The 25,070-nt window shown below is 45.6% G+C and overlaps 1 protein-coding gene across 2 annotated transcripts in view; it reads right to left on the bottom strand.

Annotated features, from left to right (window-relative positions):
- The window catches only part of LOC144509624 (histone deacetylase 9), a 728,394-nt gene that overhangs the window by 97,497 nt on the left and 605,827 nt on the right, over positions 1–25,070 (bottom strand). For both annotated transcript variants that reach the window (XM_078238446.1, XM_078238445.1), the window contains 3 exons: positions 24,111–24,218; positions 6,213–6,268; positions 5,868–5,955 (listed from right to left, as the gene is read on the bottom strand). In XM_078238446.1, coding sequence (XP_078094572.1) covers positions 5,868–5,955; positions 6,213–6,268; positions 24,111–24,218 — 252 coding nt within the window. The remainder of the gene's footprint in view (positions 1–5,867; positions 5,956–6,212; positions 6,269–24,110; positions 24,219–25,070) is intronic.

The following is a 25,070-nucleotide window of genomic DNA, read 5'->3' as shown; positions in this document are numbered from 1 at the left end:
GTGACAATATATTTCAACCAGTGTGATTTTCTGTCTTCGATAGAATTTTCATGTTTTTAATTGCAGTCTGTATTAATCAAAAACAATAGTGCTGCCAGTGAGTAAGTAAAAGCCTGCAATTTAATTTCAGGGTTTATATGACGTCCATAAACTACTTGGACATAGTTCTTGTGGTTTATGATGTTATTCGAAACCTTCAAGTAAATTACAACCTTCTTACTCACTTCCTACTATCTGTAATTGTTTTGGGAGCAGCTATTACCAATGTACGCTAGAGTTTCCTTAAGTACGTAGATGATTATCACTGAACCTGCTTATTTTGTCACTACAGCATAATTTTCCATTTTGAATAAAATTGGTATCCTATTAAGGCAAAGGAATGGCAATGCTAACCATTACATGCGGTATAATATACAATATGCTCACAATATTTGGGGTGGTTAGGTCCTTTTACCTCTCAAATCAGGGATAAAATCCACAGCACAGTGATAAGGTGAACATTTCCTCATTCTATTAGCTGGGTGTCTTAGAAGAAAACATTTAGGCAGTGTAATCTCAGTTCCTCAGTGGATAAATGCAGCAAGTACCTTTTACAATTTGACACAAATTGTAACTGAACAGAAACTTCTGCTGAAAGAGAACACAAGGGAGGTGGAAATAAAATATGGAAATATTCTGTGAATGGCCTAAGACATGTTTGGGAAAGATTTCTTCTAGGTGCCAGATGCAGTGAAATTAGACCCATCTTGGCCCAGATCTCCAATCTCCAGATAATTGGAGACTGGACATAAGCCCCTCAGAAATCCCAACACAATGGGTGGAATTTTCCCATTTTGAGACCAAGTCCTGTGGCAGGGGTGGAAATGTGGAATGTTTCTCACTGTGGAGGCTGGCAGGAAAACACACCAAATCTTCCAACCCTGACTTTATTAATTACGCACCCAGGTGTTTTGTGCCATATTCTGTGGCGGGGCAGGCCCGTATGGCCTGTAGTCTGCTGTCGTGTCCAGGTGCCATATTGAAAAGGCACCCAACATCACTGACCCACTCTGACGAAAAATGGTGGATCACCTGAAAATGAAAATGGATCTCTGGGAACATTGAGGCTGAAAGTTGGACCCCCTCCAAGACACTGAATCAGGAAGGCCCACCTACAGATGCTCCCCCGGCCCACTGCTGTGGTGTTCCAGGGTCTAGGCTTGTAGACGACCTCCAATCCAAATTCCAGAGGCAGCCCCTGACATTGTCCAGGTTAGTCCCGATACCTGCACACCACGTTATTCCAAACATGTCTCACACCAACATGTTTTCCCACTGGCATCACAGAGAATCTGGCATGGGGGCTCAGGTCTTCACCTGCATTCCATTAATGGGATGTAAATCTGGTTCATGTTGGCCTCTGGTGGGTTTTCTGACCCACCATGGCAGGTATGAGTGGAATATCCTGCTGTAAATTCACAATGGCGTGAATTTCTGGGCCTCCTGCCATATTCTCCTCCCACATCCACCATTGAACCCACTGGTGGGGACTTGGGAGATTCTGCTTAATGACTAGGAATTTTGAACTGCCAATAGGCAATTAAAATGCTCCCCGAGACCTCCTGAAAAAGTCTCCAACTCTGGGTTAGAGCCTGAGACTTTGGATAGTTATTTACCTGGAAGATACCCAGCAAATGTTGGACAGATTAACACCTAGTCTGACACCTGGGTAACTTTAGAACTGACCCACCAAATTCCACACAGTGACCGTCCTCCCCCCAGATACCCGTGCCCCCCACAGCCCCCTAACAGACCGCCACCCCACCTTCTGACCCCCCGGATCTTCCGACTACTCCCTTGACATTCCCTTACTTGACTTGACTAACCCCTACCATTTGATTCCTCCCTTGACTCCTCCCATATACCCCTGGACCCCCCCACCCACAAGTCCCCCCCCCCCCCCAAACTTGGCCAACTAACCCCGACATCTGACCCCCCACTCAACACCCCCCCCCCACCTCCACTGACCCTCTGATTCCCCTGACTCCCTCTCGACCTCATCTGATTAGCCACAACCTACCTGACTATCCCCCAACCCTATCCCCAAACACCCTGCGACCACTCGACTCCCTCCTGACCTGACATGACCTGATCCAACCTCACAACCCTACCTACCTACCACCTTGCACATTTACCTCACCCACCTTACCCCTTACCCCCTTATCCCCTCACTCCTCTACCCCATGCCCACCTGACTCTCTTACCTACCTACATCACACACTGTATCCCCTTACTTACCTTAACCCCTTACCCACTAATTGTATCCACCCTAGCCCCATAGCCACCCTATCACTTACCTACTTACCTCACCCAACATACTCCTTCACTCACCCTATCCACTTACCGGCTTACCTTTTCCCCATAGTTTTTCAAGAAGTTCTGGGAAATTTAAACTCTTTACTTATCAGAATACAGCAGTTAGTGCTGTAAAAATGGAGGCTTCTGCACAATGGAGTCTCTCCATTGTTCCCGAGGAGGTTTCCTGCACTGATTAAGTTCTGCAGGATCCTCCATTGGAAAATTGTTCAGAAATATCGGAGGAAGGCAAGTGTGTCGTTTTTTGTCTGACCCTGAAAGGAAAGTTCGGGCCAATGCGTCTAAGTTTTCTGGTCCTGCCTTGTCAGTCTTTCCAGTGGATTTGAGACAGACATAATCAGAAATTAGCTTGGATATGCGAGGCACCATGTCCTCACACCTTTCACTTTCTAGAGGGCAGTTCTATCTATATGTGGGCAAATGCTGCAAATCATGTGAATACGAGGGAAACATGGCCATATTTCTCACTCTCTGTCCAGTTTGAAGGCTGGATTCTGGGGTTGTTCAGGGGATGATCATGCACAGACTCCAACAGCAGCAGGTAACTTGTTGCCAAGTGCGCCCTACTGCATCAGGCCTGTCATGGCATGTTGCGCCCAATACTGTGGCAGAGGCCAGGGACGCCATCTCCAACTGCATGCTAGAACAGCTGGGTGCAGAAGGACATCTCCATGGTGAGCAGGTGTCAGATGCCTACTACTTGGAAAATCTAGGCTATTATTTATAACTAAGGAAATCTATTCCCAATGCTGGGATAGATAGAATATCTGGTGGGATTCTGCTCTGCTGCGTGGTGCCTGGAAATGCATGGTACTGATCCTCGATGCAAACAAAGGAACAAAATTCCATTTGATAAACACAAAATCAACCAAAATAAAAATGGTGGCACTGTGGTTAGTATTGCTGCCTCACAGCACCAAGGATCTGGGTTCGATTCCAGCCGTGAGTGACTGTGTGGAGTTTGCATGTTCTCCCTGTGTTTACGTGGCACCTCCAGGTGCCCCAGTTTCCTCCCACAGTCTAAAGATCTGCAGGTTAGGTGAATTGGCCATGTTAAATTTTCTCTGAGTGTCCAAAGATGTGTAATGAGGTGGATTAGTCATGGTTAATGTGCAGGGTTACGGGGATAGGGAGGGATGCCCTTGCAGAGAGTCGGTGCAGACTTGATGGGCTGAATGGCCTCTTTCTGCATTGTAGGGATTCTTTGATTTTATGTTAATTGCACATCTATTAATAATGTATTTTGTTCATGTATTCATCTATTAATAATATATATCTGTATTGAATGTACAATGCGGGTGAAATTGATCAACACCAGTAGCATAAAACAGATCTATAGCAACTTGACAGCCCATTTTGCACTGCTTTTTTTTAGAAAATCAGGTGTAGTGTAATATGAGGAGTTGATTCACAATGAGTCTATTTTGTGATGCTGTTGTAGGTCTTTTACACCTCCAACATTTGCTTCTTTTGAGGACCTATTAATTAAGAGGAACATCGAGATGCACAGTGATGTAACAGCATGAGCTCTCGTCAAGAGGTCTACAAGAAAGAAAGCAGAAAGTGGAGCTTAAGTAACTACATTTTCACAGGAGTTATGGCCTCACAATTCTTAACAAATCATGATAAAACAGATGGGTCAGAAGAGATTTACGAAGATCATCCCAGGGATATGGGGCTTTAGTGATGGATATGGGCCTCTTTTCATTAGAGCAGAGAAGAACCAGAGGAAATTGGATCGACAATTTCAACATTATGAAATGTTTGATAATATAATCAGGAAAATCTATTGTACTTGCCAGTGAATTATTAGATAGAAGGCAGTATTCCACACATTATCCCAGATAGCTCTAAGCCTCTCTAACTGTTCAACATGTAAATAATGAATGCAAGTCGTGGAATGAAGGGTAAGAACATTATTTATACTTACAACATTGTTACTACATTGAAACTTTATCAGAGACAGTGGTGAAGGAAAAATTCATAATAGCACTTATAAAGGACGTGAAAAAACATTTGAAAAAGGAAAAACTTAAAAGTGGAAAGAGCAGGAGACTCGGATAAAGTGCATAGCTTTCAGAATCGGTGTACATTCACAATGAGCTCTTTCCCTGCAATGAAGCTTTATTATCATTTAACTTTGTACATGAGGCAGATTTATTGACCAGCTTCCAGGCTGATTTAGGTTAAAACACTTTCAAAGCTGTTTTTTGTTTCAGGTTAGAATCTTAATAATAATCCTAAGTGATCTCAGTCCATAGGAAAACTAAGGGCTTCCCAAAGTTGTTCGCGATACGTCAAGAAGCGGTTAGATAGAACACTCCATGGAAAGCAGGATCAGGCTACTGAGTTCATTGGTCATAATGAATGGCGGAGCAGGCTCGAAGGGCCGAATGGCCTCCTCTTGCTCATATTTTCTATGTTTCTATGTTAAGAAGGTAAACCTGAAATCCTTCCAAGATGTCATTGTTTTTGTGATGATGCTAGTAGTCTTTATACATGCAAATAAAGACTTACCAGGCAAAATCTTGAATATACTGTCTGGTGAAATTATTGTAATTATCAATTGTTGCACATTTTTGACATTATTAGTTCAACAAAGTGTGCTAGGCCAAGGATGGAAAGCTTTCCTCTTTCCTGATCACATAACTTGAAATAAATATCACAAGAACCACTGTTACTATGCAGTAAAATGTTGTTCTTTTATAAATTGTCTTATTTTTGTAACTTATCTTCTGCTGCATTTGGGTCAGAGTTACAGCTCCTATCAAATCCTGAGCCTTCACTGATATAATTCTGAAATGTGGCAGTATGGTACCACAACAGCAAGTTAGGGTTGACTCTGTCATTGATTTTTACCTGTGGGGAACTAGCTGGTCAACACTGCATTCTTCTAAAGGGATGCATCTCAGCTCAGGAGTTCAGTGCACAGTGGTTAGCACTGCTGCCTCACAGCACTAGGGACCCAGTTCGATTCCCGGTTTGGGTGACTGCTTGTGCGGAGTCTGCACATTCTCCCCGTGTCTGTGTGGGTTTCCTTTGGGTGCTATGGTTTCTTCCCACAGTCCCAAAGACATGCTGGTGAGGTGCATTGGCCATGCTAAATTCTCCCTCTGTGTACCCGAACGAGCGCTGCGGTATGGCGACTAGAGGATTTTCACAGTAACTACCTTGCAGTGGAAATGTAAGCCTACTTGTGACACTAATAAATAAACTTGTATAAACAGTGCGTAAGGATGGTATATATGACAATGGTCATGAGCAGCCCAATATCCTTGTATAATGTGCTGCAGCACTATATGTCATTTCTTTAATTACACTGAGCAAAATAACATTAACAGCTCTCAAACAACTGAAGAACTGAGAATTAAGAAATTGAGCAAATTTGAAACCTGCCTCCTGTTTGAAAAATTAAGATGGCAGTCATTTATGCCTGGTAAAGGGCAATTTCTAAAACACATCATTCATAAAATATCCCCATATATTGTCCCTTGAATATTATATATACATACCCAGTCCACGATTAATATCTTGCCTATATTTAGCTTGTGCTTCAAGTACTTGGCAGTAATTGCCACAGAATTAAAGAAACAGAACCCCCTGTGGAATAGAGAAAAGAGAGAAATAAAAAGGCAAATCTGTCAGGAAAATGGTTATAAATAATGATCTGGGGCATTTTTTAAAATGCTATATGATCTCTATGGCCATAAATCTGCTTCTGGGAGTACCTAGAAAGCTTTTCCTTTTGCGTTTTACAGCCATCTGTTAATAATTAGAGTGCTGTAGAGGCCAGAGCTATGCAGGTGACTGGCAGTAACCCCAGCGCTGTTAAAACAGGCAATGCCTCTGGTACTTACATGGCAGTGGACTCTTCGGCATGATGGCCAGGGGGCCTGACAACAGCAAATCCATTCTATAAAACAGAAAATAAATACTGGTTTAATCTAATGACAGATTTCCGTGGGCTTTGAAGCATTTATTTATTTTTGTTCCAGTGCATGTAAATCGAGAGCTAACCGTGATGGAATAAACAGAACATTTTTCTATTCTGCATTTACAAAGTTCTCAGCCATCCAGAGAATTAGCACACCGCCATCCCCACACCAGTTAAAGGAGAAAATTAACACCCCCCCCCCCCCTCACCCCCCCATTCCCACACAACAATTACTTTATATGTGATTGAAAGGAACCAGAACCACCCAAAGGAGAAAAAAGGAACACTGTCATTATGGGGAAAGATTAATTTTGATGCATTGTGTGTGATATGTTTCGTTATGCACAGGTTTAAGATTTTGTTATAATAAGAGCACTGGACAAATCCAGTCACTATTTTTGGAACAATCTACCATTTAAGCTTTTTATTGTGCAAAGAACAAGGAAGGAAATACGGAACTGGGGAAGGGAGAGTTTAGCAGAGATAGTTGAAAGTTTTTGAAGAGTATTGGATATTGAGGTGATTTCTAAAGGAGGAGAGAAAAGCAGAGAGGTAGAAGGATATAGTGAGGATGTTCCAGACGGCAGAGTTTATATGCCAAAAGTGCTGTTAGAAATTGTGGTGTGAAAAAGTGGAAGCAGTCGATGGGATAGAAATCAAGGGACGGGCAATCCAGTCAGATTTGCGGCAGCTATTGTGTTTTGCTTTTGTTTTACTGTGACTCATCCAAGGCTTGATGTCAGAAAGGGGTGTCTGGTGGCATGGATGAGGTTGTGGGGTTAAAAGAAGTGTTTGAGAAGATAGAAATAGAAGTCATCAGCATACAAATGATAGGCTAATTAGTATTTGCAGCTGATGTCATTGATAAATCGCATATAATGGAAGCGAAAGTAAGGGCAGGATTCTCAGATCTTGTCTGCGCCAGGCCCACTGAAGTGAGAATGGAGAATCTGCTGTTCAAGTCAAAACTCCATTTACTTTCAGTGGCACCGAAGAATCCCAGCTGCTAAGCAAGGACAGAGGTTTTTGGTGTAAGAGTTCAGGACAATGCCTCCTACTGGAACTTATATGTATTGACATTCAGGATTAGACACAGCTGAGATTCTCCCAGTATTCGGCTACCTGTTAACATTCGCTGGTCTGATTTATGCTGGAAGGATGATCACCTGAGCAATTAGAGAGGCCCATTCATTTAATAAAAATCTATAATTATTTGCTATAAATGTGTTGAAATAAGGGAATGGATCAGGTGTGAATACATAATACATTTGTCTGTGAACATAGGTAATTTTCAGGTTATAAACGCTCCCTGTAAAAAGGAGAGATATAGTTGATATGGAGGATTTTTATTCCAATTAACATATTGTGGCACTTGTTCGTGAAGCCCTTCAAACAAAGCGCTATGATTTAAGTGATGATTAAGACAATGATTTGCATCTTCTTTGAAAAAGACCTGATTTCTTACGGCTTGTAAAGTTTTGCCTGTGTATTATTAATTAAAGCAAAATAATGTTTCAAATAGGATCCCATTGGACAGACAGACAAGAAGTCTATTGCTACAAACACTCCCCCACCTCTCTGATCACATTGTCCCCCATGTCTCTTTCCTCTTTCCCAACCCCCTTTCTAACCACGTCATTGCCCATTGTTCCCCCGTGTCTCTGTCTCCAATCCCATACCCCACTCCTGGTCACAATGTCTCATATGTAACTCTGCCTGAACCCTGCAGAAGGTGTCTAGCCAGAGAATAGAGGAATACAGTGGGCAGAACAATCTTAGGCCCACTACACCTAGGGAAGTGTCTCACAGGCATTGGTGAAAACCTGGAGCACCATTGTAGGTAGGCTTTGAATGTTGCACTCACCTCCAAAGTGAGGGCTGACAGCTGTACACCACTTACACCCAAAAGTGTTTTAGACCATATTAATTTTGTGCTGACTGTCAGCATCTATGATGTGTCGGTGACCCACACCCACACATGAGCAAGATTGGGAACGGCTATGTGATACTTGTGAATGGCCTTTTTAAAGTGCATGATAATGTATGCAAATGGAGTTCCTCCCATAGATCAGCAGGAAACCACACCCACCATCAGCCTGCCATAAAAGTGGTAAGGTAGACAATTAAACAACTGACTGAAGGAGAAAGTTCTACAAATATCCCCATCCTCAATACTGATGGAGTACCGTGCATCCGTGCAAATGACAAAGGGGAAAGATTTGCAGCAATCTTCAGCCAGATGTGCTGAGTGGATGATCCATCTCGGCCTCCTCCTGAGGTTCCCAGCATCACCAATGCCAGTCTTCAACCAATTTGATTTACATGATATCAAGGAATGGCTGAAGACACAGAATACTGCAATATTCTGGCATATTACTGAAGATTTCAGTACAGATACAAACACTGGCATCTACCCGGCAAGAAGGAAAATTGCTCAAATATGTCTGGTCTAGAGAATTTGGTGGTCTTTGTGCCACAGTGATGCACTATCAATAAGGCGAAAGACTACCGATATGCCAATATAAGTGTAGGCTTTTATTCACAACAGAATCAGGAGCAGATCCCAACAAATAACCGACCTGGACTGAACAAGGGGGAGGAGACAGCCACCTTTATACTAGGTGCTGAGGGGAGGACCCAAACTGGAAGGGGATGAGTCCAGGTATGACAAGCACACACAACGGTGGTCCATATAGGACAAAGGCACAACTGAGGTCCACCACATTCACCCCTTCCTTTTAAAAAAACAACACGGGGGTGAAGCAGAAACAATATTACAAGTCCAGACGAATCGGTGGCTTGATCCGCCGTCGCGATCGTCGTAGTGCAGGTCGCAGAGTCGTCCGATCAGGGAGCGATGTCGGCCCAGGCTCCGTACAGTGAGCGTCGAGAGAAGGCGCTGGGTGGTGTGAAGCGGACCGATCCGTCGTCCCGTCCAGTCGTCGGGTACTGCGTGGCGACGGCTCCGGCGACTCAAGCGAGCTGTACATAGGGGCGAGAGGAGTGAGCAGTGGCCCTGGTGGCGTATGGGGGACAGTGGGAACCGGAGCTGGGGGGTGGGGGGCCGCCACGGGCTCAGGGCGCACTACATTGGGGACAGGGACTGAGGGAGGAAGAGGCGTAGCAGTCTCCGAATGGATGACACCAGGGACCGTGGGGCGGAAGGACGTGGTGACCTCCGGGGCACCCGCGGGTGCCAAGTCACGGACAGAAACCGTGTCCTCCCGCCCATCAGGGTACGCTACGTAAGCATATTGGGGATTAGCGTGGAGCAGTTGGACCTCCTCGACCAAGGGATCTGCCTTATGGGTCCAGACATGCTTCCGAAGCAGGACGGGTCCCGGGGACATCAGCCAATCCGGGAGCGAAGTACCCGAGGAGGACTTCCTGGGAAACGAAAACATCCGCTCGTGAGGGGTCGTATTGGTCGCTGTGCACAAGAGTGACCTAATGGAATGTAATGCGTCCAGACTTCCTCAAGGGAGAAGGGCAGGTGACGGGACTTGACAAAATGGAAAAATCTGGTGACACCCGGGTGACAGAGGTCATTATGGAGGGACTGTAGCTGGTCTAGTTGGGCACTGGCACATGATCCATGGGACAGGGCGTCTGGGGGCTCATTGAGCTTCCCGGGCCGGTACATGATGTCATATCTGTAGGTGGAGAGCTCAATCCTCCACCGCAAGATCTTGTCATTCTTAATCTTGCCCTTTTGCCTGGTGTTAAACAGGAAGGCAACTGACTGCTGGTCCGTAATTAAGGTGAATCGTTGGCCCGCAAGATAATGGCGCCAGTGCCGGATGGCTTCCACGATGGCCTGGGCCTCCTTCTCGACCGAGGAGTGTCGAATCTCAGGGCCTTGTAAGGTCCGGGAAAAGAAGGCCTCTGGACGGCCCCTCTAGTTAAGGGTGGCAGCTAGGGCAAAGTCAGACGCATCACTTTCCACTTGGAATGGGATGGATTTGTCCACAGCATGCATCGCGGCCTTCGCGATGTCCGCTTTGATGTCGTCGAAGGCCCGACGGGCCTCCTCCGCCAGGGGATAAGAGGTCGATTTTAGGAGCATACGGGCTTTATCTGCGTAACGGGGAACCCACTGGGCATAATAGGAGAAGAAGCCCAGGCATCTCCTCAGTGCTTTGAGGGCAGTAGGGAGGGGAAGCTGCATAAGGGGACGCATACGGGCTGGGTCGGGGCCAAGGACACCATTTTCTATCACGTACCCAAGGATGGCGAGGCGGCGTGTCCGGAAAACACACTTCGCCTCATTATATGTGAGGTTCAGGAGAGTGGCCGTACGAAGGAATTTTTGTAGGTTGGCATCATGATCCTGCAGGTCATGGCCGCAGATGGTGACGTTATCCAGATACGGGAAAGTGGCCCGCAGTCCGTGCTGGTCCACCATTTGATCCATGGCCCGTTGGAAGACTGAGACCCCATTGGTGACACCAAAGGGGACTCGGAGGAACTGGTAGAGGCGGCCATCCGCCTCAAAGGCAGTATATGGGCGATCCTCCGAGCGAATAGGGAGCTAGTGGTAAGCCGATTTCAAATCGATCGTCGAAAAAACCCTATAGTGCGCGATGCGGTTGACTATGTCCGCGATACGGGGAAGAGGATACGCATCTAGTTGGGTATACCTATTTATGGTCTGGCTGTAGTCAATCACCATGCGGTGTTTCTCCCCCGATTTAACTACGACCACTTGCGCCCTCCAGGGGCTGGTGCAGGCCTGGATAATCCCTTCCCGGAGCAGCCGTTGTACCTCGGACCGAACGAAGGCCCGGTCATCCGCACTATAGTGCCTACTCTTGGTGGCTATAGGCCTACAATCCGGGGTGAGGTTATCAAATAACGGGGGGGGGTGATCTTGAGGGTCGAGAGACTGCAGGTGGTGCGCGAGGGGCGCTGCAGTGACGGCGCCTTGCAGACGGAGAGCGGGGGATAAGGGCCATCATACTGCAGGATGACGCTTCTATGATGGCTGAGGAAATCTAACACCAGCAGTGCAGCACGAGGAGCCGAAAACGCTCGTAGACTGTGCCCTGCACTGTTAGCGTCACCAAACAGCACCCGAGGACCTCCACCGAGTGGGAATTCGAGGCCCTGGAGATGGTCTGGCTCCAGGGTCGCATGGGAAGGGCATATTGACGCACTGTGTGAGGGTGTATAAAACTTTCTGTGCTCCCACAGTCAAACAGGCAGTTTTCTGCATAACCATTTACCTTGATCTCCATTATGGACTTGGAGAGTTGATGAGGCTGCGACTGGTCCAAGCAAATCGATGCCACTGTTGAATTAAAGAAGAATCCATCTTCGTCGCCGTCTGATGACGTCACGGATGAAGCTTCCTGCTCAGCTCGCCTTGCTGCCAGTCTCAAAGATGGCGATTCCCGCACTTCCGGTGACCGCATCAAAGATGGCGATTCGCGCGCAGCCGCCGCCTGCATCAAAGATGGCTGCGCCCTCGGAGCACACATGGCTCCACGAGTCTTCGGAAGCGGCTTTGCTCGGCAGACTTTAACAAAGTGGCCTAGCTTACCGCATCCGGAGCAAATCGCGTCCTTTGCCGGGCAGTGACGCCGAGGGTGCTTAGGTAGGCCACAAAAGTAACATTTGGGCCCTGCTGGAGCAGCCGTCGCAGTGGAGCCGTCGGTGGAACGGGATCCAAGGTAAGACCCGAGATTATGGGAGGCTGCTTCTAACGTTTCAGCCATCGTGGCCGTTTTCCGGAGGTCTAGGTCATCTTGTTCCAGCAGACGCTGCTGGATGTATGTAGACTCAATGCCCGCAACGTAGGCGTCGCGGATCAGATCCTCCATGTTCTGAGCTGCTGAAACAGCCTTACAGTCGCATGCTCGGGCGAGGACTTGCAGGGCGCGCAGAAATTGGGCGCACGATTCTCCTGGCTGCTGCTTGCGGGTAGTTAGGAGGTGTCTGGCGTAAACCACGTTAGGGCTCTTTCGGAACTGCCCTTTTAGGAGTTTGATAGCGTCCGCGTAAGTAGCAGCGTCCCGGAAGATTCCATAGACAGTTTCGCTTACCCGGGCGCGGAGCACGTGGAGTTTAGCAGCGTCGGTGTCGATGGCCGTAGCGGTGTCGACGAATGCTTCAAAGCAGTCCAACCAATGATCAAATTTATCAGAGGCTCCAACCTCTTGAGGGTCTAATGCTAACTTGTCGGGTTTTAGAAACTGCTCCATACTAGTAACTGTTGTGAATAAAATTGATGCGCTATCAATAAGGCGAAAGACTATCGATATGCCAATATAAGTGTAGGCTTTTATTCACAACAGAATCAGGAGCAGATCCCAACAAATAACCGACCTGGACTGAACAAGGGGGAGGAGACAGCCACCTTTATACTAGGTGCTGAGGGGAGGACCCAAACTGGAAGGGGATGTGTCCAGGTATGACAAGCACACACAACGGTGGTCCATATAGGACAAAGGCACAACTGAGGTCCACCACACACAGGAAAGGCACATTCTTTCTCAATAATTCCCTTACAGGTGAAGAGTTTTGAGTCAAATTGGGAATGTATGGAGGCAAGGAATTAAAGAGACTCAGACAGCTTTAAAGATCCTCCTTATCTTGAAGAGTTGACATGGCTTTAATATCCTCTATTTTGTTTGGATTGGGACGTATGCTAGTACTGGAATAAATAGAACCAAAGCCTTCATGACAAGTCGCTTGCATCAATAAGTGCAGATTATGGTTGTGTTCTGCTTTACGCTTCGATAACAGCTGTGTCGTCTGATATAGACCCATTCTGGTACAGTACATGTAATGCAGTACATGTGAGCTTCAAAGAGATTCTGGCTAACAGATAGCCCAAGAGGAAGTCATTGAAACAGTATCAACTGAATGGGGCGCAAATTGTAATTACCCCTTGGGACTTCTCTGCGAGATACTGACCAGTAACCATGCCTGGGATCAAGCAAGAGGAACTTTGCAACTGTAAAACTTAGATTTAACTCTTCTGATGTGGGTATGACTAAGAACAACATTTCAAAGCTGTGCTTAAACATTGTGGATCCAAGTATACTCTTAAAGATCCATCCTTATTTATGACCTTGCACTTCAATTTGACGTGTAATTAGATACTGCACTTATGCGGTGAATCAATTAACATACTTGCATTCTTCTATAAATGTAATGCTGCAACTCTATAAGAAGGATGTGGAAGCGCTGGATAGAGTGCAGAGGAGATTTACCAGGATGCTGCCTGGTTTGGAGTGTCGGTCTTATGAGGAAAGGTTGAGGGAGCTGGGGCTGTTCTCTCTGGAGCGGAGGAGATTGAGGGGAGACTTAATAGAGGTTTATAAAATGATGAAGGGGATAGATCGAGTGAACGTTCAAAGACTATTTCCTCGGGTGGATGGAGCTATTACGAGGGGGCATAACTATAGGGTTCATGGTGGGAGATATAGGAAGGATATCAGAGGTAGGTTCTTCACGCAGAGAGTGGTTGGGGTGTGGAATGGACTGCCTGCAGTGATAGTGGAGTCAGACACTTTAGGAACATTTAAGCGGTTATTGGATAGGCACATGGAGCACACCAGGATGGTAGGGAGTGGGATAGCTTGATCTTGGTTTCAGATGAAGGTCGGCACAACATCGTGGGCCGAAGGGCCTGTTCTGTGCTGTACTGTTCTATGTTCTATGTTCTATGTTCTGTCAAAACTGCCAATTTTGTTGAAGCATTCTGGATATTTTGATTTTAGGTCATGAACTGAGATGGTAGCGGTAGTTTCTGAGGTTTATCTTCCTTGTGATGTCTGATTCATTCCATGGATTGTTAGTCATGTGAGGTCACAACATTTTGGTTAACGTGCAAGTGCTTGGCCTTTACTTTCCACATTGTAGAACATCTGTGACACTGAGGAAGATTAATTCTACTTGCAGTCCAGCGGCGGGATTCTCCCATTTTGAGATGAAGAGTGGTAGTGGGAGCCTCCAGAGGTGCATGTCCTGCTGGCCAAGATCCCATGCCAAATTATGGACATCATTAATAATGCCCAGGTGAGTTCCTCACTGACTCGCCTGGTGGGGCGTCAGCTGATTCGTCCATCTGTCACTCATGAACAGACTGTCGCTGTTGTAACCCCACTGTTCAAGAAGGGAACAAGAAAAAAGATGGAAAATTATAGGCCAATTAGCCTAACCTCAGTTGTTGGCAAAATTCTAGAATCCATCGTTAAGGATGAGATTTCTAAATTCTTGGAAGTGCAGGGTCGGATTAGGACAAGTCAGCATGGATTTAGTAAGGGGAGGTCGTGCCTGACAAACCTGTTAGAGTTCTTTGAAGAGATAACAAATAGGTTAGACCAAGGAGAGCCAATGGATGTTATCTATCTTGACTTCCAAAAGGCCTTTGACAAGGTGCCTCACGGGAGACTGCTGAGTAAAATAAGAGCCCATGGTATTCGAGGCAAGGTACTAACATGGATTGACGATTGGCTGTCAGACAGAAGGCAGAGAGTTGGGATAAAAGGTTCTTTCTCAGAATGGCAACCGGTGACAAGTGGTGTCCCGCAGGGTTCAGTGTTGGGGCCACAGCTGTTCTCTTTATATATTAACGATCTAGATGACGGGACTGGGGGCATTCTGGCCAAGTTTGCCGATGATACAAAGATAGGTGGAGGGGCAGGTAGTATTGAGGAGATGGGGAGGCTGCAGAAAGATTTAGACAGTTTAGGAGAGTGGTCCAAGAAGTGGCTGATGAAATTCAACGTGGGCAAGTGCGAGGTCTTGCACTTTGGAAAAAAGAATAGAGGCATGGACTATTTTCTAAACGGTGACAAAATTCATAATGCTAAAGTGCAAAGGGACTTGGGAGTCCTAGTCCAGGATTCTCTAAAGGTAAACTTGCAGGTTGAGTCTGTAATTAAGAAAGCAAATGTAATGTTGTCATTTATCTCAAGAGGCTTGAAATACAAAAGCAGGGATGTACTTCTGAGGCTTTATAAAGCACTGGTTAGGCCCCATTTGGAGTACTGTGAGCAATTTTGGGCCCCACACCTCAGGAAGGACATACTGGCACTGGAGCGGGTCCAGCGGAGATTCACACGGATGATCCCAGGAATGGTAGGCCTGACATACGATGAACGTCTGAGGATCGTGGGATTATATTCATTGGAGTTTAGGAGGTTGAGGGGAGATCTAATAGAAACTTACAAGATAATGAACGGCTTAGATAGGATGGACGTAGGGAAGTTGTTTCCATTAGCAGGGGAGACTAGGACGTGGGGGCACAGCCTTAGAATAAAAGGGAGTCACTTTAGAACAGAGATGAGGAGAAATTTCTTCAGCCAGAGCGCGGTAGGTCTGTGGAATTCATTGCCACAGAGGGCTGTGGAGGCCGAGACGTTGAGCGTCTTCAAGACAGAAATTGATAAATTCTTGATTTCTCGAGGAATTAAGGGCTATGGGGAGAGAGCGGGTAAATGGAGTTGAAATCAACCATGATTGAATGGTGGAGTGGACTCGATGGGCCGAATGGCCTTACTTCCGCTCCTATGTCTTATGGTCTTATGGGTTTGGAGGTCACAGCATCACATCTAAATACCAGTCCAGCACATTCCTATCACTCTCACCAGCTCACCTGTCTTCACCAGTTCATGCAGCAAGTCAGCAACCCAGAGGGAAAAGGCTAGCAGCCTCAAGAAGAAGTCTGTTCCTCGATTCAATGACCTTCCCCTGAGCCGATCACCTGTGAAACGCCCATGCCCCACTTGGGCCTCTATCTACCATATTTGGAGCCTTTATGTATCCCCTTCCAGGAAACTATATGGTGTCCCTTTTGCCCCCTTGTTCATGAGCTTTCCATGCAGTCTTGTTGGGATCCAGCTGTCCATGAAGACCAGCTTGACATGGAGATGGAGGACAGGAGTCTGTCTACCCGCGCAGGGTGGTGTACAATGCATCAGGAGCAGTGCTGCATGATAGCAAAAAGGCTTTTTTGCACTCACCCCCAAGTCTCTGGTGATCTGAGGACCATCCTGTGCATGCTACTCTTTAGCAATCGGGTTTGACGCCAATGTGATTTCTCACTAGTGTGATGCAAGATTGGAAGGCCTGATGGGATACTGGCATGCAGCTGTCTTAATGAGCATTCACGAGATGCAAACTAATGCAAATGGAATTTGTGTCACCTGCCAGGATTACTGACCCACCATTAACCTGCCACTGGGTAAATTGCAACGGAATTTTACGCCGACGGGCGTTGCCAGATTCTCTGGGCCTTCCCACCACCAAACCCACCACAGATCGGTTGGGAGAATTCCACCCCAGGACTATGGATCCAGTCTATGCAATTAGTGAACCATTGTATGCTAAAAGTTTCACAGTAGCAAATTCACCATGGTCTTCTACATCTATGGAGACATGTCTTTTAGAATTTACAGAGGTAGTATGCTGGCACTTATCCCTGTGTCAATCTTGGCTACTGATAACTAATAACAAACTTTCTGAGAGCAGCTAATTTGAACTATGGCAAACATTTTGGATGGTTTGATGACATCTATGTTTTCCACAAGACTGATGGTGTAAAATGTGTGTTCACTGTTCTTTGTCTCATTGTGCACATCATCATCAGATTCAGGTTTGTCAATCATCTTATGTTCATGTTTCTGATGGGATACCGGATGGTCATTATTCTTGCTTGAAGGTACACATTGTGTATGGTCTGTCTAGATCAGTGCATGCCTCTTTGTAGCTGCAACAGCCATTCCTCTAGTGCACTGCCACTGCCAACGGCCCTTTCTGAGACATGCCCTGCAGAATTGAAGGAAAGCTAGGAATTTTCTTGGTGCATGCAGAAAGTCACACCTTCTACATATCTTGCTAGGTTTGGGTGTCAGTGATTCAATAATCGGTGTTGCACTTCGGACCTGTAAGCTTTGTTGACCCGTGAAGATCACATTGCACTTACGTCCATCTTTGAGTAGCCCTTTGATGCGAGATAGTCTGGAATGCTTCCATGGTAGTGGATGAGAACACCAACTCGACAATTTTGTCTGCTAGCACTGCTGAGGTTGTATGTTGGCACTTGCCCCTGCATCAATCTTAGCGATTAATAAATAGTTACAAACTTTCTTAGACAGCTAATTTGAACTATGGCAAACATTTTGGATGGTTTGATGACATCTATGTTTTCCACAAGACTGATGGTGTAAAATGTGCGTTCACTGCTCTTTGTTTCATTGTGCACATCATTGTCAGATTCAGGTTTGTCAATCATCTCATGTTCTTTTCTCTGCAACTGCTGACCAGATGATCTATGGATTCTGTATGCTGATGTCAATATGACCTGAAATCTAGCTGATGAATATGGAAGTTTAACTTGATTCTGAACTGGTCTTCCAATGTAGTTCATATCTTTTGGGAATGCTTTACCTCTCCTTCTGTTAGTTCTGATATGTTCAGCCTGTATAGACCTTCACTCCCAATTGCTAGGTGAATTTTTATGGCTTGTTTTCTGCTTCAGACACACTTGATGAAGAATACATAGCTCTGTAGCTGCTTCAGCATTTTGAATTTGGATAATTGCAACCCAATTCAAGCTCAGGAATTTAGTGGACATTCTAACAATACCTCTTTGACCTTCTTTCTTCTGTGATACCGGGATGAGTGTTTCTGTCGATGCTTCGATGCACTTTTTAAAAGCTAAACCAATGAAGGTGAGTTGTGTCAGGAATGCACCATGGACTAATGGCGGCTTTGTTTTTTATTCAATTTATTGTTCAGCAATTCTCAAAGCTGCCCTTTATAATAGCAACCTTCTCTGGCACGAATTTTATGATTTTGTTTTATTTGATGCTCCCTCGCTCACTGTCGATCCGTCCCACACCCTGGTCACTCACCCTCCCTGTCTGAGCTAGCCCCATGTTAGTCTTCTCAATGCATTGTTCCACTCAGGGAATTGACAGGCAATCTCATCACAAGGATTCCATCTGCTTATCAACTCTCTAGCACTAGCTTGGTGCTATGTGTTCAAAGCTTTTCCTTGCAGGCACCACGCTGTGTTTTTAGCATTTTTCAATGATGTGACTTTGTTGTGGTCTGACCAGAACGTTGAAGGTCACCCCATGCCATGTAGCATGATCAAAGGTTGTTCACCATGTCGCACCTGTATTTAATCTTGCTGCTACATGTCTGACAAGTGCTGATCACCATGTCATGTTATTATAATGATATAATACTATATAATATTATAATCATATGGGCTCATTTACTGCACAAGACAAAAGGCATCAATTGCACATTAGGGATTGAGTAAACACATTGTGGGTTCATTTATTAAGACTAGGCACATAAAAACAATAAACTTAAGGATAAAACTTGAAGACATTGGAGCTGTGTGAGTGTGTGTGCTCTGCTCAAGGCAAAAGTGAAACTAAGACTGGATCACTTGCTATGCTTCCCTTCTAGAGCCATACCTTAAAGGTATATTATAGCACTCTACATCTGGTGGCACTGTCTGGACTGGAAATGTGCCGGCCTCTGATTGGCTGCCAGTTCTCTGAGGCGGGATTTCCCGATCCAGATTGACAGAAGTCCTGCCTCCAGCCTCTTAATAACCGTTAAATGGCTACGGGCAGCTGGTGTTGTTCTCCACAGACATTTTTGCCATGTGCAATAGGAAGGAGGATAGGAATTTATGACACATATAACTCAGCACATTGAGAGATTATTTAGAAAAATATATGGCATCTTGGACTTCATGAGTATAGTTATATTTTTGCTACCGAGGCAGGTAGCTCAAAGCTACCTCAAATTCACCCATTATTTTCAACCCTGGGAGGCTGATGTGAGGTGCCGTCAGGCCTGCCACCCCCCCCGACACAGATCAGAGACTGCCATTGGGGCACCTGGATGATTAAAAGAGCCATTGAAGCTCTCTGGGACTTGGTTGTTTGGATACATCTGGGGCTTTCCAGTCCTCACTACTTATCTCCACTCACCCATTTCCCTTGCCAGCATGCCAACACAAAACCAAGTCATTCCCCAACCACCTCCCATGGAACCTTATAGCCTCCATGCCAACTCACTGTCAACTCCCAACCTCCGTATTCATGACCCTCCCATGACCATTCATCCAGTATACGCTCTGTCCAGTAACAATGGCATGAGTGAGACTGCTTAAAGCAACACCCATTCATAATTTTTAAAAGGGTGTGGTTTTCTTACAAACCTAAGGGCCTGATTTTACCATTTTGAGTCTAAGTGCCGAATCTGGGCATCAAATAGACCCGCGCCTGGAATCCTCTTTCCAGCGCGCCCATACGCGTTTTGCTGGCTCCGGTCCGATTCGCGCTGTGGGCGGGGCTTAGCGCTGGCGGACCAATCGGAGCTCTGAACTGCGCATGTGCAGTTTGAAAAAAATCTGACAGAGCGCGCCTGGGTGCGAAAGAAAAAAAACCCAGAAAGCGGAGAGAGCGGCTCTCTGACGATCATCCTCTGGTTGGGGGAGGCGGGGGGTGGTCCACTGCGAGTCTGTGGCCGATCCCTCCTCCCGGAGTGGACGTGCGGCCATGTCATCCCACAAAATCTTCAGGATGAAGCAATTCCTCGCTAAGAAGATGAAGCAGAACCGGCCGATTCCACAGTGGATCCGCATGAAAACCAGCTACAAGATCAGTACAAGTCCAAGAGGAGACACTGGAGAAGGACCAAGCTGGGCCTGTAAAGGGATACACCATCACTGGTACACTACCAGCCACAGATTACTCTTCCCTGCAGGGGCAAGAGAGTGGGAGAGATGGCTGTGGCTGGTAGTGTACCAGTGATGGTGTATCCCTTTACAGGCCCAGCTTGGTCCTTCTCCAGTGTCTCCTCATGGACTTGTACTGATCTTGTAGCTGGTTTTCATGCGGATCCACTGTGGAATCAGCCGGTTCTGCTTCATCTTCTTAGCGAGGAATCGCTTCATCCTGAAGGTTTTGTGGGATGGCATGGCCGCATGTCCACTCCGGGAGGAGGGATCGGCCGCAGACTGGCAGCGGACCTCCCCCCGACCAGAGGATGATCTGGGTCCCGCCCCCCCACCCCCGACCAGAGGATGATCTGGGTCCCGCCCCCCCTCCTCCTTCCACTCCCACCCCCCCCCAAACAGAGGATGACCTGGGTCAGAGAGCCGTTGGACATTCTGACCCCGCTCTTCAGAAGCTGCAGCGACGACTTCAGACTTTTATTTTGCAGGTCGCTTACAACACGGATGCGGAACGGACCAGAAGACGGTAAAGTGGGATTTGGTGGTAGGGTTGGGCGCGTGGTTCATTAAGTCAATTCAAATGCATGCAAACGCATTTAAATCGTCGGGCCGCCCGATTCGGGCGCGGGCCGGACCCGCGCCCGAATTGGGTGTCGGTAAAGCTCGGAATCGGGTGCAGATCGCGGTATAGGCCCGACGCCCAACTTTACTGCGATTTCGTGCCCGAAAACGGGCGCGAAGTTTTGGTAAAATCGGGCCCTAAGTGTCAATCAACCAGACTACTAAAATTTCAATAACAGAACCTTTAAGCACATGACACTTTTTAATCTTGTGCAAATAAATATGGAGACATTGATGAAAAAGATCACAGAAAAAAATAACTTAATATCACAGGGTTGTTGATCAAGCAAAATCAACCCTTTCCTCCAATCATGTAAACAGAGTTAATCCTTTTAAAAGTCTGGGCTCTCAACTAAGAATGCATAATTAGGCTTGGCTGAGGTCTAAGGGGGACTCACATGGCAGTGGGGGTGGATGGGGGGCATAAGTTGGCATTGAATTTGAATGGAAGGGCCATGGGATAAAACCTTTCAAAGATACCTTTCAAAAGATTCCCAAATCCAGATTATGGTTCCTGACTCCTCTGCAAGACCGTGAACCAATAGTCATCCAGAAGCTGGCCAACTCCATGAAAATTGCGCGGGGACGTAGAGATGCTTACTCCTGCAATGGAGTCAATCAGGTTGGTAGTACAGACTCTGTTTGCATTCCATGAGGGAAATTGGGGTGCTGGGAGTGAGTGCGGAAATCCTAGAGTCAGGTCACATCCGCCATTTTTAAATGACTCCTGAAGTAAAATGATTCCATTAAAAAATGATCCATTGAGCAGAAAAGTAGGGAAATTATTCTGAATATTTCTATGAATCTTTATAAAACTCTGGTTTCACAACAGCTAGAGCACTTCATCCAGTTCTAGTCACCACACTTTAGAAAGGATGTGAAGATCCTTGAGAGGGTGCAGTGAAGAGTTGAAATAGTTCCAGGGATATAGCTACAAGGTTAGGGTGGAGAATCTGGGGGTGTTTTACTTGGAGAAAACGAGATTGAAGTGAGATTTGGTTGAGGTGTACAAGATTATAGGAGCTGGTTCAGATAAAATAGATAAACACAAGTTGTTCCCATTAGCTGATGGTACAAGGACGTGAGGGCACAGATTTAAAGTTTTGGGCAAGAGATGCAGGGGGAAGTAAGGAAGAACGTTTGAGGCAGTGAGTGGTAATAATCTAGGCCTTCTCACCTACGAAGTTGCAGGAAGCAGAAAAAATCCATGATTTCAAAAGGAACTTGGAGAACATAGACTTGCAGAGCAATGGGACTGACGAGATGTCTCTACAAAGAGTCAGCTAACAGAATTCAACCGCACCAACCACCATAGATTCAGAGCGGGCAAGGGGCGGATAATGGAAATGTCCATTGACCTAGGTGGGATTTTCCGTTCTCAGATCGAGCGGGGCCATAAAATCCTGCCCAGCGTGAACTTGATGGACTGAGCTGATTCTTTCTGTACTGTAATGACTCTATAATCCTGTGACTCTAACAGTTGGCTGAAGAAGCTTTTTCAACTGGGGTTTGTAGATTACCTAGTCTGGGCTGGAGTAAATAGTTCAGAAATAAAGGGTGGAATTTTATCATTTTTTTTCAAAGTGCATTCTCAGGCGGGAAAAGGGGAATTTCACAATAACTTAATTGCACTGTTAATGTAAGCCTTACTTGTGACTAATAAATAAATAAACTTTAAAATAAAAGTGGAGGGAGCCCGTCAGCTGCCTTGCTGGCTTTTCCCGCCAAATGTTCAAACACTTAAAAACAATGGAAGGGGTGGGACCCACATCATCATGCAGAGCCCACCCCACTAGCCAGTTTTGACCCTCACGTATTGGAGAGCCATTTCTAAAAGGTGCCCCAACCTGTCAAAACAAAATTTAAGAAAAGACCCCCCCCCCCCCCCCCCCCGACCCCAGAAAAGGAACAAACTCCCACAGATATGGGACTCCCCCTCCCTCGGGGAAACCCCTCTCACTCCGAACCTCCCCATTGGAAGTCCCCCTCTGGCATTGCCCGTGATACCGCCTGGGCATGACCGTCTCCCTCCTGGAGGTTCTACTTACCTGGGCACCCTTGGCGGAAACCATTTGCCAGGTCCCCGTTGGTCCAGATCTGTTATGAACCCTGCTGATGCAACAACACACCGGCATGGAGAGAATTCCTTACTTAGGGTGGGGGGAAAGAGATGGAAATGATAAGGTGGGGAAGCCTGCTAAATTTAAATGTATGGTAATGGGGTTCCCGACCTTTCATGGCAGGAACCCCATTCTGTCATTGGTTGAAGGCGGGGCGGGGGGCAATGCCACTGGGAAATCCCGCCAGCGTAAAAGCCATTTTGGAGACTCCTGTTGGATTCCCGCCCCCACCGGCTTTGTCACCTGCCAAAAATGGGGGCAGAAAGCCTCCCTCCCCCAAAGCATTTTTTAACTTAATTAGGAAAGAGGGCTGAAGTGGCAAGAATTATTTTTGAATTTAAGCAGTAAGGCAAGGGAGGATACAATGGGATGAATTATGAAATTAGAGAGCAATTACAATGTGGCATTCCCAGAACAGGAAAGAGTACACCTGACAAAAATTGCCAGTGATTTATTGTACAGTGGAACGAAAGCTCCTATTCTGAGTTGAAGTAGGGGTTACTATGGAATTGTTTAAACATTTAGCAGGCAGTTTGCTTTAATTTATAGTCATTGGGACACAAAGGGGTGGGGATATAACAGATGACATATTAAAAAAAAGCAGGAATTTTTGATGTTTTCAACCCACGTTCGCATTTTCATTCTCTCACAGTTTTTAGGTATGTGATAGCATTAAAACTACTCCCCAGCCTGAAAGAATGCCCTGCAATATTCATTATAAAAAGAGAAAATACCCGTATATTTCCTGCTGGTAGCCTGGGACCTCACTGTCAAATTATAGCCGCATAGGGTATATACTTTTCCCTTAAGCTGTCCAGGCAAAACTGACCAGCTCATCACAAACTTATTCCATTGAAAAATTCCACAGTGTGACAACACTGCATGTGTGAGGGATTTTAATTTTTATTCAGTACACTGTTCTATTGCTCTATCTATTTTTAATATGTCTTGCTTTGGGTTGTGATAAACTTTCAACAAAAAGAACTTGGTTCGAAAAGCATAAATTGATTATACCCCATTCAGAGTAACCTTCATCTGGGTCAGGGCTGTATAAATTTAAAGCTCTTCACTACGTTTGCCACCGGCTTATTGCACTGGGAATATTTATTTTCAGGAAATAAAGCATACCAGACACTTTAGTACAAAGAAAAGTGATGTTAAAGGAACAGTCAGAGGACAACAATGTGGAGGTACAAGTTATCTATTTCACAGTGCACTACAATTATGTGGGTAGTTACCCTTCAGACCAGCAGTTTCTCGGTCAACCAATTAATTCCCAATGAACAGGCCTTATTATGTGAGTTAACTTTCTCTGTCTCTTGTTTCCTCAATAATTCCCACACACAACGTTGCTGGACCTCACCTTTAGCTCTCCAGAGGCCACTTTAGAAGCCATCTCAATGACACAGCCAACGGCCATGCGTGCAGCACTGGACGAGTGCATCTCATTCCAAATGGTGTCACTGTCCACCTGAGCAAACAGACAGCAAAGAGAAACAAATCTGTGAGGGAGGGCTGGCAGGATGACAGCCAATGTACAATAACATTAGTCTTCCTTCTTGGCCAGCTGAACGGACCTTCTGGACACGGATTGCTTATGCTTTTTTATACACAGCCATGTCCAATGGAAATACATTCCTGTCATGCCTCACTGCCATTCTGTGTTTAGACTTCATTACAAACAACATCACATGCATGGACCGGATCTGGCTTACTTTGCAAGACTATTATACACAGGCCACAGTAGTGGTTTGATATGAGCCAGGGGTCTGTGGTATGTGCATGACTCTTATACAAGTGCCAAAGAAATTGAAAAGAAAACCAAGTGAATGTTTATCACATTAGATACTAACAGAAAGCATACTCAGCAATTTTAGAAGCATTCTTGAAAAGTGTGACTTTACCTCCAGTATTTTTAGTTACATAAAACAATCTGGTTATTTAAATGACGTTGCAATAAGTAACTCAATTATGCCTTATTAAATGTCTATATGTCATTTAGAAAAATACAATTCTGGTACTAGTATTCTTTATCCATTAATAGAGGTTTTAGTTTATTACTGTTATTATTTCTGTCATTTCATCCTCATAATTACACATTTTGTGCTGTTATGGTTAAAAGACTAACATATTTTCAAAAGAAGTACCATTCAGAAATTAACTGAATAAGACAGTCACTGAATATGTTTAACTGATATTTTATTATTGCTGCTTGTAAGGGAGGGATATCCAGCAGTAAAAATCCTTCAGTTTATTTATAGTCAACAAGAAATAATAGCCATGCATTGATGCCAAACACTAATGGGTTCAGCTGACTGAGTCA

This window comes from Mustelus asterias, chromosome 2 (assembly GCF_964213995.1).
Source record: "Mustelus asterias chromosome 2, sMusAst1.hap1.1, whole genome shotgun sequence".
Lineage (NCBI taxonomy): Eukaryota > Metazoa > Chordata > Chondrichthyes > Carcharhiniformes > Triakidae > Mustelus > Mustelus asterias.
This window is presented reverse-complemented; position numbering and strand designations above follow the sequence as displayed.